Genomic DNA, 20,347 nt, shown 5'->3' with positions numbered 1-20,347 from the left:
TTGCTGGACATCCTTTTAGGCATCTGGGGACTCTCCAGAGGTCTATGCTGGGAATCACTGGCCTGTGAAGCTAGGGGTTTGGCAATGATCAAAAGATGGAGCACACCTATTCCATGGCCATGGTGGAGAGAGCCTAAGGTAGCTCCCAATGACCCCTACCTCCTGCTGTTCACACCTTTGTGTGATCCCCTCCCTCTGAAGTGGGAGTGGGACCTGTACCTTGCTTCTAACCAGGAGAATATGACAAAGATGAGAGATGTCTCTCCCATGATTATGCTATAGTATATAAGACTCCATTTTGCTAGCAGACTCATTCTTTCCCCTGATGGCTTTGAAGACGCAAGCTGCCATATTTTGAGAGGGCCATGTGGCGAGGAACTGCAGGTGGCCTCTAGGAACGAAGGGTGGTCTCTGGCTGACAACCAGCAAGAAGCTAGATCCTTGGTCTTAGAGTTACAAGGAAATAAGTTCTGCCAACAACCTGAGTGAGCTCAGAAGCAGACTGACCAACAGTCAAGCTTCCAGATCAGAACTGAGCCCTGGGTGACACCTTGAATGCAGCTTTGTGAAACCCTGAGCAGAGGACTCAGCTAAGCCAGGCTCAGACTTCTGATCCATGGAAATTATGACATGATGAATGTGCATTGTTTTAAGCCACTAGGTCTGTGGTAATAAGTTATATAGCATAGAAAATGAATACAATGGCATTATGGACTTTCTACCCACAGATTATTATACATTCTTACAAAGTACTTCAAGAAAATTCCTGTTTATGCTGCATGATCAGAGCAAGGCGTATCGGATAAATGTGATGTTCTGGCAAAATGCATGTCTGTACACAACTCGTTGGTTATCATGTTTCAAATAATTTAAATATAACAAACTACTTGTAACACCAAAATGATGCTGAATATTTGCTTGAAGATCATGGATATAAATAATGACCATGGTACACTACTGTGGGTAGAAATCTGATTAACTTCCTGAATCTTATGTTCCAAGTTTCCAAAAGTTACTCAGCACTTTAAAGTAAATGGAACAGCAAAGGGGACTATGCTTACCACACATCTCACACTACACACAAAAATTAACTCAAAATGGATCATAGACCTAAATGTAAAGCTAAAACTACAAACAGGAGAAAATCTTAGTGACTTTGGGTTTGACAAAAATTTCTTAAATAGGAACCAAAAAGGACACAGTATAAAACAAACAAATTGATATATTAAACTTTACTTAAAATTTTTACTCTTCAAAACACATTTTTACAAAAATGAGAAGGCAAGTCTTAGGGAGAAAACATTTGCAAAATACATATCTGATATAAGACATTTGTCTGGAATATACAAAGAATCCTCAGAACCTCTGGGACTTCCTAGGTGGCGCAGTGGTTAAGAATCCGCCTGCCAATGCAGGGGACACGGGTTCTATCCCTGCCCCAGGAAGATTCCACATGCCGCGGAGCAACTGAGCCCGTGCACCACAACTATTGAGCCCACATGCCGCAACTACTGAAGCCCACGTGCCTAGAGCCGGTGCTCCACAACAAGAGAAGCCACGGCAATGAGGAGCCTGTGCACCACAATGAAGAGCAGCCCCCGCTCGCCGCAGCAAGAGAAAGCCAATGTGCAGCAACGAAGACCCAACACATCCAATAAAATTAATTAATTTTTTAAAAAAACACCTCAACAGCATTAGTCATTAGAGAAATACAAACTAAAGCCACCCTGAGATACTACTTCACACTCACAAGAATGGCTAAACTTTTTTAAATTATTGACCATACCAAGTGTTGATGAGGATATAGGGCACCTGGAACTCTCATACACTGCCGATGGGAATGTAAAATGGTGCAGATGCGTTGGAATGTAGTTTGGCAGCTGGTTAAAAAGTTAAACATGCACATACCATACGGCCAGATAGGAGGCAATCATCAACTACCTTACATCTGAATTCACATTTTTGTAGGACATGTTATGGTGTTTCTTGGTATTGTTTCAGATTCAAGGAACAATAAAAGGAACAAAAAATCATTTTTGATTATGACTCTTAAAATGGAGCTTATTAACAATGCCTTAAAAGTACATATGATTTACAAAGCACATGTATTTCACTTCATCTTTCCATCAACTCTGTGAGGTAGGTGGGGAGAGTGGACTTACTATCCTCTCTCATAGAGGGGCAAATGGAAGATCAGCAAAGTTGAACAGCTTACCCAGCATCATACAACCAACCTATGATAGTTTGAGTAGAAACCAAACTCCATTGCTCTTTCTTCTAACTCATGATGCCTTCTAGAAAACTACATGCCATTATGGAGTCTTTTTAAAGAGAGACAGACAGACAGACAAAGTATTACTGAATGTCCAGTAATTATGGTAACTAGTATTGTTTTTGTGTACAGCTGAGGTGCAAAAAAGGTGGCACAAAAAATAACCTTTTAAAATCTAAGTTACCTATTTTATAAAGTTTACACAGTTTTATATAAACTTTATCATTTCCTTCTACTTATAGCCAGCAATGCTATTTTCAATAAATGATAATGACTGATGTTTGCTTTCTAAAATACATTAAAGTTTAAAAAGAGTACATTTAAATAAAAATTAAGTAAATTACAGTACAGGTGGCACAGAAATAAGGCAAAGTTCATTAAGGTGGCTCTTGAAAAATGAATTTGGGCAACTTTACACATATCACTGTATGAACAGAATAATACAAATTCCCTTTTTATAAAGGAAATTAGGAAATCAGAACTGAGTTTCCCTTTAAGAAAAAAAAGTTGGCTTTAATGAAAAGGAGCCTATGAAACAGTCACTTGGGACTCTTCCTTTATCTCCAGGCAGATGACTGATCCTCTCTGTCTCAGGATACATACAAAACCTTGGAGGGTCATAACTCCGCACCTGGACTAGCCTAGCTAAGATCAAAGGTGCCAGTTCTACTCAACAACAACAAAAAAACAAACAACCCAATTGAAAAATGGGCAGAAGACCTAAATAGACATTTCTCCAAAGAAGACATACAAATGGCCAAAAAGCACATGAAAAGATGCTCAACATCACTAATTATTAGAGAAATGCAAATCACAGCTACAATGAGGTAATCACCTCACACTGGTCAGAATGGCTGTTATTAAAAAATCTACAAATAACAAATGCTGGAAAGGCTGTAGAGAAAAGGGAACCCTCTTACACTCTTGGTAGGAATGTAAATTGGTACAGCCACTGTGGAAAACAATATACAGAGTTGCCATATGATCCAGCAATCCCACTCCTGGACATATACCCAGACAAAACTCTAATTCAAAAAGATACATGCACCCCTATGTTCATAGCAACAACATTTACAATAGACAACACATGGAAGCAACTTATTGATAAAAATCCATCAATAGATAAATGGATAAAGAAGATATGGTACATATATACAATGGAATATTACACAACCATCAAAAAGAATGAAATAATGCCATTTGCAGCAACATGGGTGGATCTAGAGATTATCATACTAAGCAAAGTAAGTCAAAAAGAGAAAGACAAATACCATATAATATCATTTATATGTGGAATCTAAAATACAATACAAATCAACATATCTACAAAACAAAAACAGACCCACAGATATAGAGAACAGACTTGTGGTTGCCAAGGGAGAGGGGGAGGGAAGGATTGGGAGTTTGGGATTAGCAGATGCAAACTAGTGTACATAGGATGGATAAACAAGGTCCTACTGTATAGCACAGGGAACTATATTCAATATGCTGTGACAAACCACAGTGGAAAAGAATATGAAAAAGAATATATTTATATGCATAACTGAGTCACTTTGCTATACAGAAGAAATTAACACAACGTGGTAAATCAACTACAATATATTTTTTTAAAAAGGTGCCAGTTCCAATTGCTCTACCATGCTCCTTCTCTTGAGGTTCGTCACCCTGTGACCTCACAGATGAGGTCCGGGAGCTAAAAGCTACAAGCAGCCTCTTTTAGAATTTATACACCAGTCCCTGTTTGAGCAGACCTAAGACTGCAAAACATAATGTAAGCAGTTGTATGAAGTCATAAGATGAGCTAGTGAAGGAGTGAAAGACTTCAGTTGCAACTATAATCTTGAAGCACATGATAAAGCCCCAATACAGGTCTCTTTTGTCTTTTTGAAGGGATGCTCAAGACAGCGCCACAGAAAGGTAATTGCTTACGAGTCTTGAAAATTACAAAACACTTCAAAAAACCAATGATGTTTTTCTCGTTTTCTTAAATAATCAAACAGCTAGATATTTTTAAAAACCTTGTGAGTTTCTCTAGTAACAGTACAATGCTCCAACAATTATATTTAGATAATCTCCATGACACTCCCTCCAACCACTACCAACGGTTAGTCTTAAGCAGTGGTTCTTGCAGTGTGGTCCCAGGACAGGCAGCATCCACATCACCTGGGAACTTGTTAGAGATGGAAATGCTTGAGCCCTGCCCAGTCCTACTGAACCCAAAACTCTGGGGGCGGGGTCCAGCAGTCAATTTTAGCAAGGTCTCCTGGCGATTCTAAGCAAGCTAAACTTTGAGGACCACTGCTCTAATAAAACAGATTATCAGAGTGTGATCTAAGATGAATATATGCCTTGTAAGTAATCAAATAACTAACTTCTTGTCGCATTTTAACACTGATGTTAGAAGTTCTAAATAAAGGAATTTCTAACAGAAGTGATGTTGCCCACCAACATCACAAATTCTCCTGGATAACTTCCCAGTGTCATCACCTGAGATAAGAGGGGAGAATTTCTGAGAGTAGTAGTTCCCCTTTGGGCTTCCCTGGTGGCACAGTGGTTAAGAATCCGCCTGCCAATGCAGGGCACACGGGTTCGAGCCCTGGTCTGGGAAGATCCCACATGCCACGGAGCAACTAAGCCTGTGCGCCACAGCTACTGAGCCTGTGCTCTAGAGCCCTCGAGCCACAACTACTGAGCCCACACACTGCAACTACTGAAGCCCGTGCGCCTAGAGCCCATGCTCTGTGGTAAGAGAAGCCACTGCAATGAGAAACCCACGCACCACAACTCTCGCCAGAGCTTGAGAAAGCCTGCACAAAGAAGACCCAATGTAGCCAAAGGTAAAATAAATAAACAAATAATAAAATAAATCAAAAAACAAAGTAGTTCACCTTTGCTCCATCTTATCCCTCCTGTTGTGACCTGTGTTCCACAGACGCCACCACACAGGTATTTCAAAATGTACCACCATCTCATTCTAGCTTGATTCTTGGGCTTGAAACCGCTTCATGATTAGACAGCCTAGAGGCGTCTGATCTCACCCAAGTAGCCTGCATCAGGCCAAACTCTGATTCTGTTTCCAGATGATGAGCTCCTTCTCGTGTCCCAAACTTTCATTCATTCATTCATTCGTTCATTCATTTACTCACAAAGTATTCAATATTTACTGAGCATATGCTACTTCTCCAGGTGCTGGTGGAACAGCAGGGGGCAGGCAGACGGCCCCACCCCTGCAGAAGATCACAGCTTCTGTCTGTCTTGTTCACACACCTTCCACCCTGCAGTTCAAAGTCTGAGCAAGTTCTCATTGAGCTGCATTGGGCTGCTGTGGCGTGTGCTCCACAGGGCAGCCCGCTGTGGTGGACAAAGCAGGAATATGAGGTGAAAGGGACTTAAGATGGAATTCCAGCTCTACCCAGTCAGCTAGGGCAGTTGACAAATTTACTTTTCAATTCTCCAAGTCTCATTTGCCTCGTCTGCAGAAAGGGCACAATAATACCCATTTCACCCAGTTTTTGCAAAGACTAAATAGAGTACATACAGGGCACAGCACTTAGCAGATGGAGAGTAAATTCGAATCCCCTTTCCTTTCCCTTAGAAAACTAGAAGCCTTTTCTGCTGAGTCCTAAAGTTCATCCTTTAACTTGAGGTCAAATCTGTTCTCTTCGTAACCACCTGGACTTTCAGTGCATCTTTTCGATTTACTACTGGGTCAGTACTTCTCAGGGTATGGTCTGTAGACCACCAACTTCAGAATCGCCTGGACTATATGTTTAACATGCAGAGGCCTGGCCCCCATCCCAGATTTAGGTGTGGGGGGAGAGCGAGCAAAAAATCTGTTTCTTACAAACTTACTAGATGATTCTTGCACGCTGACAACTGCTCTGAACTACCTCCTCAAGCCTCTTCTTGCCTTTCTCACAAGAAGTCACTACAAAGCTTACTAACTCTGCCTGCTCTGCTCCTCACTTCACTCCCTCGAAGCTATTCTTAAAGGGGAAGCAGAGTGTCATGGCCGACAGATGAAGCTCGAGCACAAACAGGTTTGAGATCAAATCCCAGCTTTACCATTTACCAATGGTTCTCAAAGTGTGGTCCCCTGGCAGCAGCCTCACCTGGAATCTTGAGACACAAATTCTTGGGCCTCACCCCAGCTGGACTGAATGAGGGGGTAAGGCCCAGCCACCTGTGCTTCAAGAAGCCCTCTAGGTTATTCAAAGGCAGACTCAAAGGTAAGAACCACTGCCACTTACTAGCTAAATGATCTTCTGCAGATTCACAGCTTCTCTAAAGCCTTCATTTCCTCATCTGTGAAATACTACAAGTACCAACCACAGAGTTGTGATAGTGAAATGACAATACAGATAAAGACCTTAGTCCGTAGCAAGCACTTAATAAATCTCTGCTGTTGCTATTATTAAGCAAACTGTCCTTTGTCCCATGCACTCTATTACATTTGGGATGTTTGCTTTTTTGCAATGGTGAGTAGAAACCATCGAATTATGACATCTTAAATGGCTCAAGGCTTACCTGCTGGACTAGTCTTTATTTTTCACTCCATCCCAAAAGTCTGGAACGCCACTCATTTACTCCCTATCTCTGTGCCCTCGCTGTTCCTGTTCCACTTGCCCAGAATACCCTTCCATTTTCTGTCCACAAAGTACAAATCTTATTTCTCCCAAAAGGATCAGCTCAGGTCTGGGACCAGGTTTTGCCTGACTGCTCAAAGCCAAATGAATCTGCCCATCTTAAAACTGTCCGTTATCATCTGTGCTGCAGGATTTAACCCCTGAGCACACACATGTATGCTACTGGTGGGTGTTGATTTCCCATCTAGTTGTCTTGTCTCTTTAATTATAGTGAAAGCTCTTGGGAAACATAGATAGTACCTTACAGTTCTTCTTAAATCTCTTCCCTCTCCATCTCTGGTATAGGCTAAAGGAGTGAATGAATAAACTCCTAGAGCAGAGCCCAGGCTCTTTAATTTAAAGCACACTTGGAGAAACTGCTTTAAAACACAGACTTTTAAGAATGATAATAATTACAGTAGCGTAGGTTTGTCTACAACTTCAAAGTTTTAAAAAAAAAAATGCTATGGTATTTTTAACCTGATCTAGTTGTCACAAAAACCTTGTGAAGCAGGTATCTTGGCCCTGTTTGCACACCAGGAAACAGATTCAGATCGTTCTCATGACTCGCCCGAGGCAGTAGAATGCGTAAATGGTCGAGCTGGGGTGCCAATTCAGGTATCCCGTTGTATCTTTTCATTGGCTACTTTGCTTGGTCTAGTTTATCGCCGTCGGTGTTTACCCTTCTTGCACTGTGCTATCATCTCTGAGTTCACCTCTCCAGTTTAAAGAAAGTGCTGCTCAAATAATGATGGGCCTTTCTGCCACTTGAGATGTTCAGGACAGGGGCCGGCCGAAGAACAAGCAGTACAGCCTCACCTGGTGTTCCTAAGCGGGCCTGAGCAATGGTCAGTTTCTCATGGGGTGCTTGGCACTGGCAGCTGGTTTCGTCTGCAAATGGGGCAGGTGCAGTCAGGGTCTAGAAGGGAAAAAGAGAAAGGGAATATAGTCTAACAAACTTTCCTTTGGCATTAACTTCCCCTGAAGTTTTATTTCTGTTGGCTACGTGCATATGATTAAGTAGAATATATCAGCTGAGTCTTTCAGAGAAATATTGTACTGTTAGGAGTAAAAACAGGGATGCTGTCACTAAAAGCTTTTTTCTTTTTCTTTTTGAATGATGCTTCAGAAATAAGAGCTCTTCAGCGTGTACTCTCTGCCAGGTACCAGATGTGGTGCTCTGGACACGTTCTCTCTCCCGGGCCCCACAATACCCTACGATGGCTAGATACTGCTCTCCTCCTGTAGGCATTCTATCCTCCTACAGTGCAGGATAATACCATCTCTACATCGCAGAAAAGGAAACTGAGGCTTAGCAGGATTAAGAAATATGCTAAGTCATGCCCCTGGAAAGTCACGATGCTCAGCTTTGAGCATTTCACAAACAACGAGGGCAGACTTCAAACATTCAGACTTACCCACACCCGGGGGTACTCGGCTGGAAGGAATGCCATAGTCAGCAGTGTGGCAGACATCTGTGTTTCACACACAGCAGCCTGGCCAATCACAAACTCTGACGTCCCTTTAGTGCAAAGGCCAAAGCCATTATCTGTGCCCAGGGAGGGCCTAAAAGCACAGCATTTCTGGCGGGCTGCAGATAACTGCTCCTCTGGTAGCTCCAACAGCCACCAACGGCTGGAGGCCCCGCCCCAGGCAGCTTGGGCTGGGGCTCTGGGGAGCGCTGTCAGAGAGATGTAGTCACTTGGAAGCCTGCCCAGGAAGTGGCTCTGCATTTTTGAGTCAGCCTCTTAAAATGAAAACCTCACTCTCTCTAGACAGTGGAAGACAAAGCGAGCAGTATTTTTGTAAACAGGGCAAATGCAATTCGGAATCCATCTGTAGTCTTTGAACTATGTCCTCACCGTGATCATCGCTATATCATCTTTAATATTTTTAAAGCTGAAGGTGACGAGTCACTGTGAACATATTGTTGCATGCATACTCATAGTGTATCAGGAATTCTTTCTTAGAGATAGACACAGGTGTTCCTTAACTTGGGAAAACTCGACTGAAGAATGATCATATATATAAAGGAGGGCTGGGGCCCACTTCTGCCATTCACTTACTCACTAACTCATTCAGTCATTCAAACATATGTCAGGCACTCTCTTAGAACTGGGGATAGAAGCACGGATAAGACCAGTCTCCATCCTGGAGGAGCCCCCATTCTCCGCTGCCCTGCCCCCTATCTCTCCCCATTGTAGCACCTTCTGCCCTGGGAGCTGGAGTTCTGCCCCAGAGTTGTTTGGAGCCGTCCCAGTTGCCTGAGACTTTCTTAAGCCCCACCCTCCCATTCAGGGCTCTGAAAGCAAATCAAGACTTGAGACATGGATTCAGGAAACTTCAGTCTGTTATTGGTTCTCGTTCAGATACAGTAAGCTGAGCTTGTGGCCCAGGATGGGCCAAAGCAGTATTTGTGATGTAGCAAAGAGGTGCAGGTGTGGTGACAAGGGCAGAGGCTCTGTAGCCACAAAATGGGGGTTCAAATCCTCCTTCCAGCACTTAAAGGCTCTGTGTTCTAATTTGGCTCTCCTAGTTGAAAGGAATTGATACTAGGGACGTCCCCAGCAGTCCAGTGGTTAAGACTCCACCCTTTCAATGCAGGGGTCATGGGTTCGATCCCCGGTTGGGGAACTAAGATCCCACATGCTGTGTGGCATGGCCAAAAGATAAAAAAAAATAAAATAAGTAGAAGATAGAAGAACGAAATTTTAAAATAAAAAAAATTAAAATTAAAAATTTTTTAAATTTAAAAAATTTTTAAAAACGAAAGGAACTGATACTAAAGTTAGCTCAAGGAAGAAGGATTATTTTGCAGCCACCCTGGCACAGAAACTGTGGCAGAAAAAGGAGCAAAGGGGCAGCGCGTGGCCCCAGAGTGCTCTGCACCAACCTGGCTGCTCTCTGCCTGTGACTCTTTCTGTCCCACTCTGATTATTCTGTCCTCCCACTACGTTAAAGCCTCTGCCTTCTCCTCCCCAATAAACTTCAGCTTGAATATGGCCCATGACAGCTTCCTCAGCCTCCCTTCCCAAGATTCATTCAACAACTTTGGGTTGAGCCTTTCAACCCTTTAAGCTCCTGCTCCTACCAACTTTCTGCTTCTTTCCACATTTCCCAATTCAAATTCCTAAGGGAAGATCAGACTGGCCAAGTTCATCTTTTCAAACCAGGCCACAACCAGGATTGGCTGGCGCTGAGTCAGGTGCCGCCTGGGGTCCATCGGCTATAGCTGGTGAAGGAGGATCATGGGTGGCCTGTCATTGCCTCTTCAGCAGGAGCTGCCTTTGGGGCAAGAAATGTATCCGACTTTGTATGTTCTTAAAAGGAAGCTCCTCAACTTAGTAAAAGCTCAGTTTTATCTGTAAAATGGGTACCTATCTTGTAGGGTTGTTGTGAAAAATAGGGATCATGTATGTAAAGTACCTAGCACTCAATGACTTGGAACAATTCTTAGTGCTTCTATTAGTGTTCAGCATTACATATCGTAATATGTAGTACTATATATTATGATAATTATATCTGTTGTGTAGTTCCCCATTGAAACGAATTGACTCATGAATGAACTTTTAGGACACAACCCAAATGGGTAAATGAATTGGCAAATGGGGTTCGCTTATATTAATGATTCATTAACCTTTAATGTATGTGGACAGTGAGTCTTTTTCACATAATCTAAAACAAATTACTCACTGAAGATCTTCTATGTGCTAGTCACAAACTTTATTAAAGATATAAGGTGTTGCCGTTTTCCAAGAAAGTATAATCTAGAGGGTGTGAAATCTGGTAATTAAAGTTATAAAGCAACAGTAGTTACTCAAGGGTGAAAAAAGGTTTATATGCACTGTGCATTTTGTTCTTAATTACTGTGGCCTAGAAGTAGGAAAACGGGAGAAGAGATGGGAGGCAGAGTGTTCCTAAGTGTGCTTGTGAGCGTGTATCACTAACAACAGTTGACATGAAGAAGGGGTATTTCTTGTTATGTACAAGGCACTGTGCTTGGAATGGGGAGAACGCAAAAATAAATGCACCCAACCTTGTTCTCTAGAACACTGCCTTCCAAAATGAGACAGTATACTATTCGAGTTGAGATTCAAGCTCTACATTCAGGAAGACTTTGAATAAGGCCTAGCTGTCATCAACCAGCCCTGTGATCTGAGGCAGTATTTTTTCAGCCTAAAACATCCCAGAACTCCTCCTCTGAGCCAGAGCAAATCATTTGATTTCGAAAGAATTCTAAGCTACCAGGTTGTTTCCTCCACCTACACAGGGCAGACCAACCTCAGGAGAATGAGATTAAGATAGCCAGAGGCTCCAGAGAGAGACAGGGACTGGTCCAACCTGGCCTCCAGGCTCTATCCCAGCCTGCAGGGGACCCAGGCCCCCATCTATTCCTCACCATTTGTCAGAGATGAGATGGTTCCAGGGATCCTTTGGTCTAGGCCCTACATAAAACATAAAATTAAGGCCCAATAACACAACAGAAAAATCTTTAAGTGCCTACTTAGTGCCATGTGTCCTTCTATATGCTATCAAATGTATCAACAGTAGCTCATTTAATTTGTACTGTAACTCTGCGAGGCAGGTACCGCCTCCACTGAACTGTAAAGGACATGTCTTCAACAGTGACAGCAAGTAGCAGCAAGAAGCAACAGCAGTGGTAGATCCCTCAGACTCAGTTACCTTTTTGGCTTCCTTTGAACTGAGCACACACTAGGATTCTTAGACAATTAGGATAAAGGGGCTTCAAAAAGAGATACCGGGCTTCCTGTTAATTAGAAAAGTGAGGGGGCAAACAATTAATTGAAAAAACAAAAGCATGGGACCATATTCTTACCCAGACTTAGTGAAGTAAGTCAGATGACTTACATATAAACAAGTCTCAGCTTAGACTCCAAATCACCAGATCACACAGTCTAGTGTTTACTAGCACATACTATGTGGTTCATGTGATGCTAGATGTTTGTAGGGTGGATGAGTGGGGAAGGAAATAAGAAAGGGAAAAACAGAACTGGCTCTGGGGCAGCAATCCTCAAAGGTGAAGGGTGGCCTTTCTAGAATGACATGAGGTATTAGTTTGAAAAGGTATATTCGATTTTTTGTAATTTTATATATGGGGAAAATACTCTAGCCTTTTTCAACATACAAGTCATAGAAATTAAGACTCTTGACTGGTAGAGATCATCAGGGGATAGACTATGTCCCCTAGGAAGCCATATTCCAAATTCAGGGCTAGGGAGGCACATGACATTTTTATGTTCACTAGAAGAGAGTTAGGATTTTAAAGGGTTAAGAAGCCCTGGCTGGGACCTCCCTGGTGGTTGTCTAGTAGTTAAGACTCCACGCTCCCAGTGCAAGGGCATGGGTTCAATCCCTGGTCAACCCCTGGTCAGGGAACTAAGATCCCACATGCCATACAGTGCAGCCAAAAAAAAAAAAAAAAAAAAAAAAAAAAAAAAAAAGCCCTGGCCCAGTGCCCTGGACCTCACATGTGCAAAGGTCTTGCCAGACCACAGACTTAGAGCCAGACTGCAATAAAACTTCTTTCTACCTAATTTAAGATTTCACAACACCCAGTCACTGCATGTGGACACAATGCCTATTTGTCATGCAAGTTCTGGTTATGTAAACTACGTGGTAGAACCATACCAAAGCCATATTCCCATCAGGCTTTTAAAGGGGGAAGATTAGATACTGGGCATTTCATTTGCAGAATATATTCAACTGGACCTTGTCAAATAATTTATTTAAAACAAAAGGTATTAGCTACCATGTAAAATATACAATACAAACATCACTGGAGTGCAAAAATGGTTGACAGAACCTCTACTTATGCAATAGGCATCCCTGACTGACAACGGGATCAATCAGACAGCAAGCTAACCAATCAGAATTTAACATAGTACTGCTGAAGGCGATAGGCCAACTGCAGAGCTGCTTGTTTAAGCTAAGCTACTTTTAACTACAGTGGGGCTATTCAGTCAGACAGGCCTGAGTTCAAATCCTAGTTCCATAAATCAATGGCCATTTAATTTTCTAATTTTGAGTGTTAGAAAATTGCTGGTACTTAACCTCTCTAACCTTCAGTCTCCTCATCTATAACATCTATAACAGGAGGATAAATGATCTATCTCATGAAGCTGTTGTGAGAAGTAAATGAAATGACATACGTGTGATTAATATCTTCCTTCTGCCTCTCCAGAATCTACTTTCTCCTACCCTTCTCTACTCCTCTCCGTTATGACTTTCTGTATGGACCTCACCAATGGGTTCCCTTGCCTACCCACTTCCAGGTGGGTTGGGTCCATGGGAAGCATGCAAAACACTAGAGGGTAGGACAAGAATGAGCTCAGGACACTCATCTCCCTGGCATCCTCCCTGACAGGAAGCCGTATGCTGGTTCTATCCTTTTACCGAAAGCCACAGCTCCATGAGGTTCCAGTAACCACATTCCCCCCGTGTCCCTTCATGTGTAGGGGTGGCAACTCCCAAGTCTTTCTAGGCTTCAGGTACCACACTACGCTTTGTGGTTTCCTTAAACTCTGCCCATGTCTTTGTAAATAGTCCCTTTGTTAAGCTCTTTTCAAATTTCCCCTTTAGAGAAAACCGCCTATGTCTCGACAAGGCCCTGACTGATACAGTATATATAATAGTCTGCTGCCAGGCTCAATAAATTTAGCTAGCAAATGTTGATGAGGCATGTTAGAAGCACAGAAATCAATTGAAAAGTGAATTACCCATAGTTAATAAAGTCATAACCATCTCAAGAATGTCTTCCAGTTGGAAAGACTTTTACAATGACAGTTTAGTCAGGATATGCAAGAGACAAGAGCAGGACTTCAGAAAGAATCTACTTCTCCCGTGGAGGCCTTCTGCTTCAGGACTGACCAGTCTTTAGAACTGCAAAATTAGAAACACAAAAAGATGGCACAAAAACTCATCCCTCAGTCTCACGCTGTCAGGTTTGTATTAACCTGTCACTGAATATATTTTTTAAGGTCTGATTTTAGTTGGGATCAGAATATTTTAGTCTTTTGAAAATAGAGAGGAAAGAAAAAGTAGATCTTAGAGTTGACCAGAGGCCCAACACATATGAATCACTGGACTCTTGGACTGTGTTATTGATGACGTAGAATCTCAGATCAGGCAGCTGGTGCAAAGCCTCGACAGATGCCAGTGGAGCAGAGAGAAAGAAGGCCCGGTATACGGCTCAGCACCAAGAAATATCCGTTTTCCATTTAGCTAAGTATGGTATGCACCTATTTGAAGGCACCACTAAAAACAGCAAGACAGATACATCTGCACAGACAGGGAATGGTTTCTAAGACATTTTGTTGAATGCAAAAAGCAAGTCACAAAACAACATGCATACTATGCATACATGTTATACAGTATGATATCACTTACGGTTAAAGAGAGAGAACTAGGTAACTGTGTAGAAACAGTTTAGAACTGTACTGTCCAATACCGTAGCCATTAGCCATATGGGGCAATTTAAACTCAAGTTATGATTAATTAAATTCATATAAAGCAACTCAGTTTCTCAGTCCCACTAGCCACATTTCTAATGCTCAATAACTACATGGGGCTAGTGGCTACCGTATTATCACAGATATAGAACATTCCAATCATCACAGAAAGTTCTATCAGACACCACTGGCCTAGAAAGATACACAACAAATTGTTAACTGGGGTTACCTCTGGGGAAGAAGACAGAATTAGGAGAAGAGATGAAAGAATGTTTTCATTGTTTTCTCCATATATACTTGTTATTTTGTTCTATTTTTACCATGAGAACACAATGTAATGTATCTAATTTAAAAATAAATTTAAAGAAATATTTCCTCCCCTGTGAATTTAGAGATGCAGGAAATTTAATCAAGGATCAAGTGTCATGAATGTGAGGGGGAAAAACTGTTTAATGGGAAAAAGAGTCCTTTAAAAAATAACTATTATTAAAGACATTATTATTGTCACAATGAGTTATTATTAAAAAGTAACAATTCATTATTAAAAGACATTATTCCCAGGTATGTCAAATGTTTAAAACTCATTTGAGCCTTTAAAAACCATCTAAATTATCTTCATAGTATCCACCCATCATTTATTCTTACAACAAACACTACCTGAGTGCTTGCTGTCTGCCAGGCACTGTTTTAGGTTCTGAGGATACATAGGGGAACAAAACAGAAAAAACAAAACAGAAAAAAAATCCTGACCTTGTGATGCTTAAAGATGATAAACAACAAAAAAGATTGTAAACTGTGTAGCATGTTAAAAGGAGATAAGTGCTATAGAAAAAAAATAAGGCAACGGAGGGGGAAAGGGAGTTGGGGGTATACCTGTAAATAGGGTAATTAAGGAAGTTGATGTATGTGTAAAAACATAAAGGATCAATTGAGCCATGTGGTAAAAGAATACTCCAGGCAGAGAAAACAGTAAGTGCAACGGCCCTGAGGCAGGAGCATGCCTGGCTTCTACCACGAATAACAAGAAGGCCAGTATGCTTGGAGGAAGTGAGCAAAAAAGAAAAGTAGTAGGAAATACAGCCAGAGAGATGAGGCAGAAGGAAGGGGATGGAAGGCACCCAGTGGTGTGGGGTCTTTCAGAATGCTATAAAGACTGGCTTTCACTCTGAAGAGATAGGAACCATTAGCAAGTTTTGAACAGAGAACGATATGATCTCATTAGTTTCAACAGAATCACCTGGCTGCAACACTGAGCACAAAATGTAAGAAGTCAAAGGTAGAAGCAAGAAAACTCCTGAGACACCTGGTATCATAATCAGGCAAGAGGAGATGGAGGCTGGGGCCAGGGTGAGGGATGGCAGTGGAAGTGGTGAGAAGTGGTCAGATTCTGGATAGATTCTCAATAAATAAAATCTGAAACTGATTGGATGTAACGTATGAAAGAATGAGAGGAGTCAGGATAACGCCAAAGTTACTGGCCTGAAGAAATGGATAGATGGCATTGCCATTCCCTAGGATGAGCAGGACAATGGAAGCATATGTTTGAGGGTGGAGGGACAGGATTGGGAGATCAACAATTCCATTCTCAAACCCACACTTTTATATAGATTTGTTTAATCTTCAACAAATGTGGCAAGAATATACACAATAGGGAAAAGACAGCCTCTTTAATAAATGGTATTGTGAAAACTGGACAGCTACATGCAAAAGAATCAAACTGGACTACCCTCTCACACCACAGAGAAAAATAAATTCGAAATGGATTAAAGACTTAAATATAAGACCTGAAACCAAAAAACAAAACAAAACAAAGACCTGAAACCAGAAAACCAGAAAACACAGGCAGTAAGCTCTTTGACATTGATCTTAGTAGTATTTTGAGGTTGGGTATGTCTCCTCAGGCAAGGGAAACAAAAGCAAAAATAAACAAATGGGACTACATCAAACTAAAAAAGCTTTTCAACAATGAGTGAAACTATCAACAAAATGAAAAGGTCACCTACTGAATGGGAAAAGATATTTGCAAATAACATATCAAATAAGGGGTTAATATCCAAAATACACAGAGAACTCACAAAACTCAACATCAAAAAAAAAAAAAAAAAAAAAAAGCAACCCGGGATGTCCCTGGTGGCACAGGGGTTGAGAATCTGCGTGCCAATGCAGGGGACACAGGTTTGTTCCCTGGGTCGGGAAGATCCCACATGCCGCGGAGCAACTAAGCCCATGCACCACAACTACTGAAGCCCGCATGCCGCAACTACTGAAGGCTGCACGCCTAGAGCCCGTGCTCCGCAACAAGAGAAGGCACCGTGATGAGGAGCCTGCACACCGCAGCACAGAGTAGCACCCACTCGCCACAACTAGAGAAAGCCTGCACAAAGCCTGTGCGCAGCAATAAAGACCCAATAAATAAATAAATAAATAAATAATCTTAAAAAAAAAAAACCAGTTAAAAAATGGGCAGAGAATCTGAATAGACATTTTCCAAAGAAGACATTCAGATGGTTAACAGGCACATAAAAAGATGCTCAACATCACTAATCATCAAGGAAATGCAAATCAAAACCACAATAAGACATCTCCTCATACCTGTCAGAATGGCTATCATGGAAAAAGACAAGAAATACCATGTTGGTGGGAATGTGGAGGAAAGGGAATGTTTGTGCACTGTTGGCGGAATGTAAGTTGGTGCGGCCACTATGGCAAACAGTATGGGGGTTCCTCAAAAGATTAAAAATAGAACTACTATATAATCCAGCAGTTCCACTTCTGGGTATCTATGGAAAGAAAATGAAAACTAATTAGAAAAGATATATGGACCCCTATGTTCATTGTAGCCTTATTTACAATAGCCAAGATACAGAAGCAACCTAAGGGCCCATCAATAGATGAACGGATAAAGAAGATGTGGTATGTATGTATACATGTAAATACATATGATATATGTGCATGTGTGTGTAAATATATACACATATACATACATACACAATGGAATATTAGTCATAAAAGGGAATGAAATTTTGCTATTTGCGACAACATGGATGGATCTAGAGGGTATTATGCTAAGTCAGACAGGGAAAGACAAATACATATGATTTTAATCTGTATGATTTCACTTACATGTGGAATTAAAAAAAATAAAACAAATGAACAAACATAACAAAACAGAGAGTTATAGATACACAGAACAAACAGGCGGTTGCCACAGGGGAGCAGTGTGAAGGGAGTAAAGAAATAGTGAGGGAGATTGAGAGATACAAATTTCCAGTTGCAAAATAAATGAGTCATGGATATGAAGTGTACAGTGTGGGGAACATAGGTAAAAACTATGCAGTATCTTTCCACAGTGACATATCATAACTAGACAGAGTGGTGATCATTTTGAAATGTATAGAGATATCAAATCTCCACGCTGTATAACAGGAACATAGTGTTGTAGGTCAATTCTCTTCAAAAACAAAGAAACAAACAAACTCATAGAAAAAGAGATCAGATTTGGTGTTACCAGAGGCAGGGGTGGGGGGAAGGGGGGAAATAGGGGGAAGGTGGTCAAAAGGTACAAACTTCCAGTGATAAGATAAATACTAGAGATGTAATGTACAACATGATAAATATAATTAACATAAGGAAAAACATTTTTTCTATTTAATTTTGTATCTATAGGAGATGATGAATGTTCACTAAACCTATTGTGATAATCGTTTTCATAGTGTGTGTAAGTCAAATCATTATGCTGTACACCTTAAACTTATACAGTGCTATATGTCAATTATATCTCAATAAAACTGGAGAAAAAAATAAAATTTAATTTAAAAAAGAATTCTGGGGACTTCTCTAGTGGTCCAGTGTCTAAGACTCCGCACTCCCAATGCAGAAGGCCCGGGTTCGATCCCTGGTCAGAGAACTAGATCCCACATGCCGCCGCTAGAGATCCCTCATGCCACAACTAAAGATCCCTAGTGCTGCAACTAAAGATCCTGCATGTCGCAACTAAAACCTTGTGCAGCCAAATAAATATTTTTTTAAAAATTAAACTTATTAAAAAAAAGAATTCTGTTCTCACACATTTGGTTTGACATGCTTATTAGATCTCCAAGTGGAGATGTCAGGTAGGCAGTTGGTTGTACAAGTCTGAAGTTTGGGACAGAGGACTAAGTTAGCAATACAGGTTAAGCAACCATCAGAATAGAAATGATATTTAAAACCACTAGACTAGGGACTTCCCTGGTGGTCCAGTGGTAAAGAATCCATCCTGCAATGCAGGGGGTTTTATCCCTGTTCGGGGAACTAAGATCCCACATGCCATGGGGCAACTAAGGCCGAGCGCCACAACTACTGAGCCTGTACGCCCCAACTAGAAAGCCCACATACCACAAACTGCAGAGCCCAAACACTCTGAAGCCCACAGGCCACAACTACAGAGCCCACGTGCTCTGGAGCCTGTGCACCACAACTAGAGAAAAGAAAACCCATACGCCACAACTAGAGAGAAGCCCACGCGCCACAGCTAAGAAGCCCGCCTGCCACAACGAAAGACCCTGCATGCCTCAACAAAGATCCCATGTGCCATAACTAAGACCTGACACAGCCAAAAATAAATTTTAAAATAAAATAAAATAAAACCACTAGACTAGATTCATTAACTCAGCTAAGGGCATGAGTGCAGGTTGAAGAGAGGTCCTGGTTCAGATGAGGAGACAATGTATATTTATGGCCTGTCTCCCCCAACCACTATGGAAACTCCAAGAAATAGGACTATGTCTGTTCTATTCACTACTATAGCCCTACATCCTAAGGCAGTACCTGGCATATAAAATGTCCTCAATAAATTTAAAGTCACTGGAGAGAGAATGATTATTGATAAAGGAACTAGAGAGAGAATGATTACTGATGAAGATTATTGATAAAGTTTGGTAGAGCCACTATGGAAAACAATTTGGAGGTTCCTTAAAAAACTACAAATAGAACTACCATATGATCCAGTAATCCCACTCCTGGGCATATACCCAAAGAAAATCATAATCCAAAAAGAAACATGTACCACAATGTTCACTGCAGCACTATGTACAATAGCTAGGACACGGAAGCAACCTAAATGCTCATCAGCAAATGAATGGATAAAGACGATGTGGCATATATATACAATGGAATATTACTCAGCTATAAAAAGGAATGAAATAGAGCTGTATGTAATGAGGTGGATAGACCCAGAGTCTGTCATACAGAGTGAAGTAAGTCAGAAAGAGAAAAACAAGTACTGTATGCTAACTCATATATATGGAATCTAAAAAAAAAAAAAATGGTACTGATAAACCCAGTGACAAGACAAGAATAAGGATGCAGATGCAGAGAATGGACTAGAGGACACGAGGTTGGGGGGGGTGAAGGGGAAGCTGGGACGAAGTGAGAGAGTAGCACAGACATATTTACACTACAAACTGTAAAATAGATAGCTAGTGGGAAGTTACTGTATAACAAAGGGAGATCAACTCGATGATGGGTGATGCCTTGGAGGGCCGGGACGGGGAGGGTAGGGGGGAGTCGCAGGAGGGAGGGGATATGGGGATATGTGTATAAATACAGCTGATTCACTTTGGTGTACCTCAAAAACTGGTACAAGAGTGTAAAGCAATTATATTCCAATAAAGAGCTAAAAAAAAAAAAGATTAAACTCACGTAATAAAAAAATAAATACACTTACCAGTGTTCCAAAACTTTTTCTTATCATCATAATATATACTATTAGGAACTTGAGAAAATAAAAAGAGGAAAGCAAAACTCGTAAGAATTCTACTTGCCAAATACAATCATTGTTAATAACACTTTCTACATTTCTCTTTCAAGCTTTCTGATAGGTTATACATATATATATATATTAACAACTTTGGAATCTTATTGCATAGACAGCTTTTTTCACTCAATATATTATGATTATTTTATCATGTCATTTAAATAGTATTCAACTTAACTATTCTTTT

At 41.1% G+C, this 20,347-nt stretch overlaps 1 protein-coding gene across 1 annotated transcript in view; it reads right to left on the bottom strand.

The window, feature by feature from the left end:
- The window catches only part of PCYT1B (phosphate cytidylyltransferase 1B, choline), a 120,239-nt gene that overhangs the window by 84,873 nt on the left and 15,019 nt on the right, over positions 1 to 20,347 (bottom strand). Inside the window, exon 2 of the mRNA XM_057719261.1 lies at positions 7,717 to 7,816. Coding sequence (XP_057575244.1) covers positions 7,717 to 7,816 — 100 coding nt within the window. The remainder of the gene's footprint in view (positions 1 to 7,716; positions 7,817 to 20,347) is intronic.

This window comes from Hippopotamus amphibius, chromosome X (genome assembly GCF_030028045.1).
Source record: "Hippopotamus amphibius kiboko isolate mHipAmp2 chromosome X, mHipAmp2.hap2, whole genome shotgun sequence".
NCBI classification, from domain to species: Eukaryota; Metazoa; Chordata; class Mammalia; order Artiodactyla; family Hippopotamidae; genus Hippopotamus; species Hippopotamus amphibius.
This window is presented reverse-complemented; position numbering and strand designations above follow the sequence as displayed.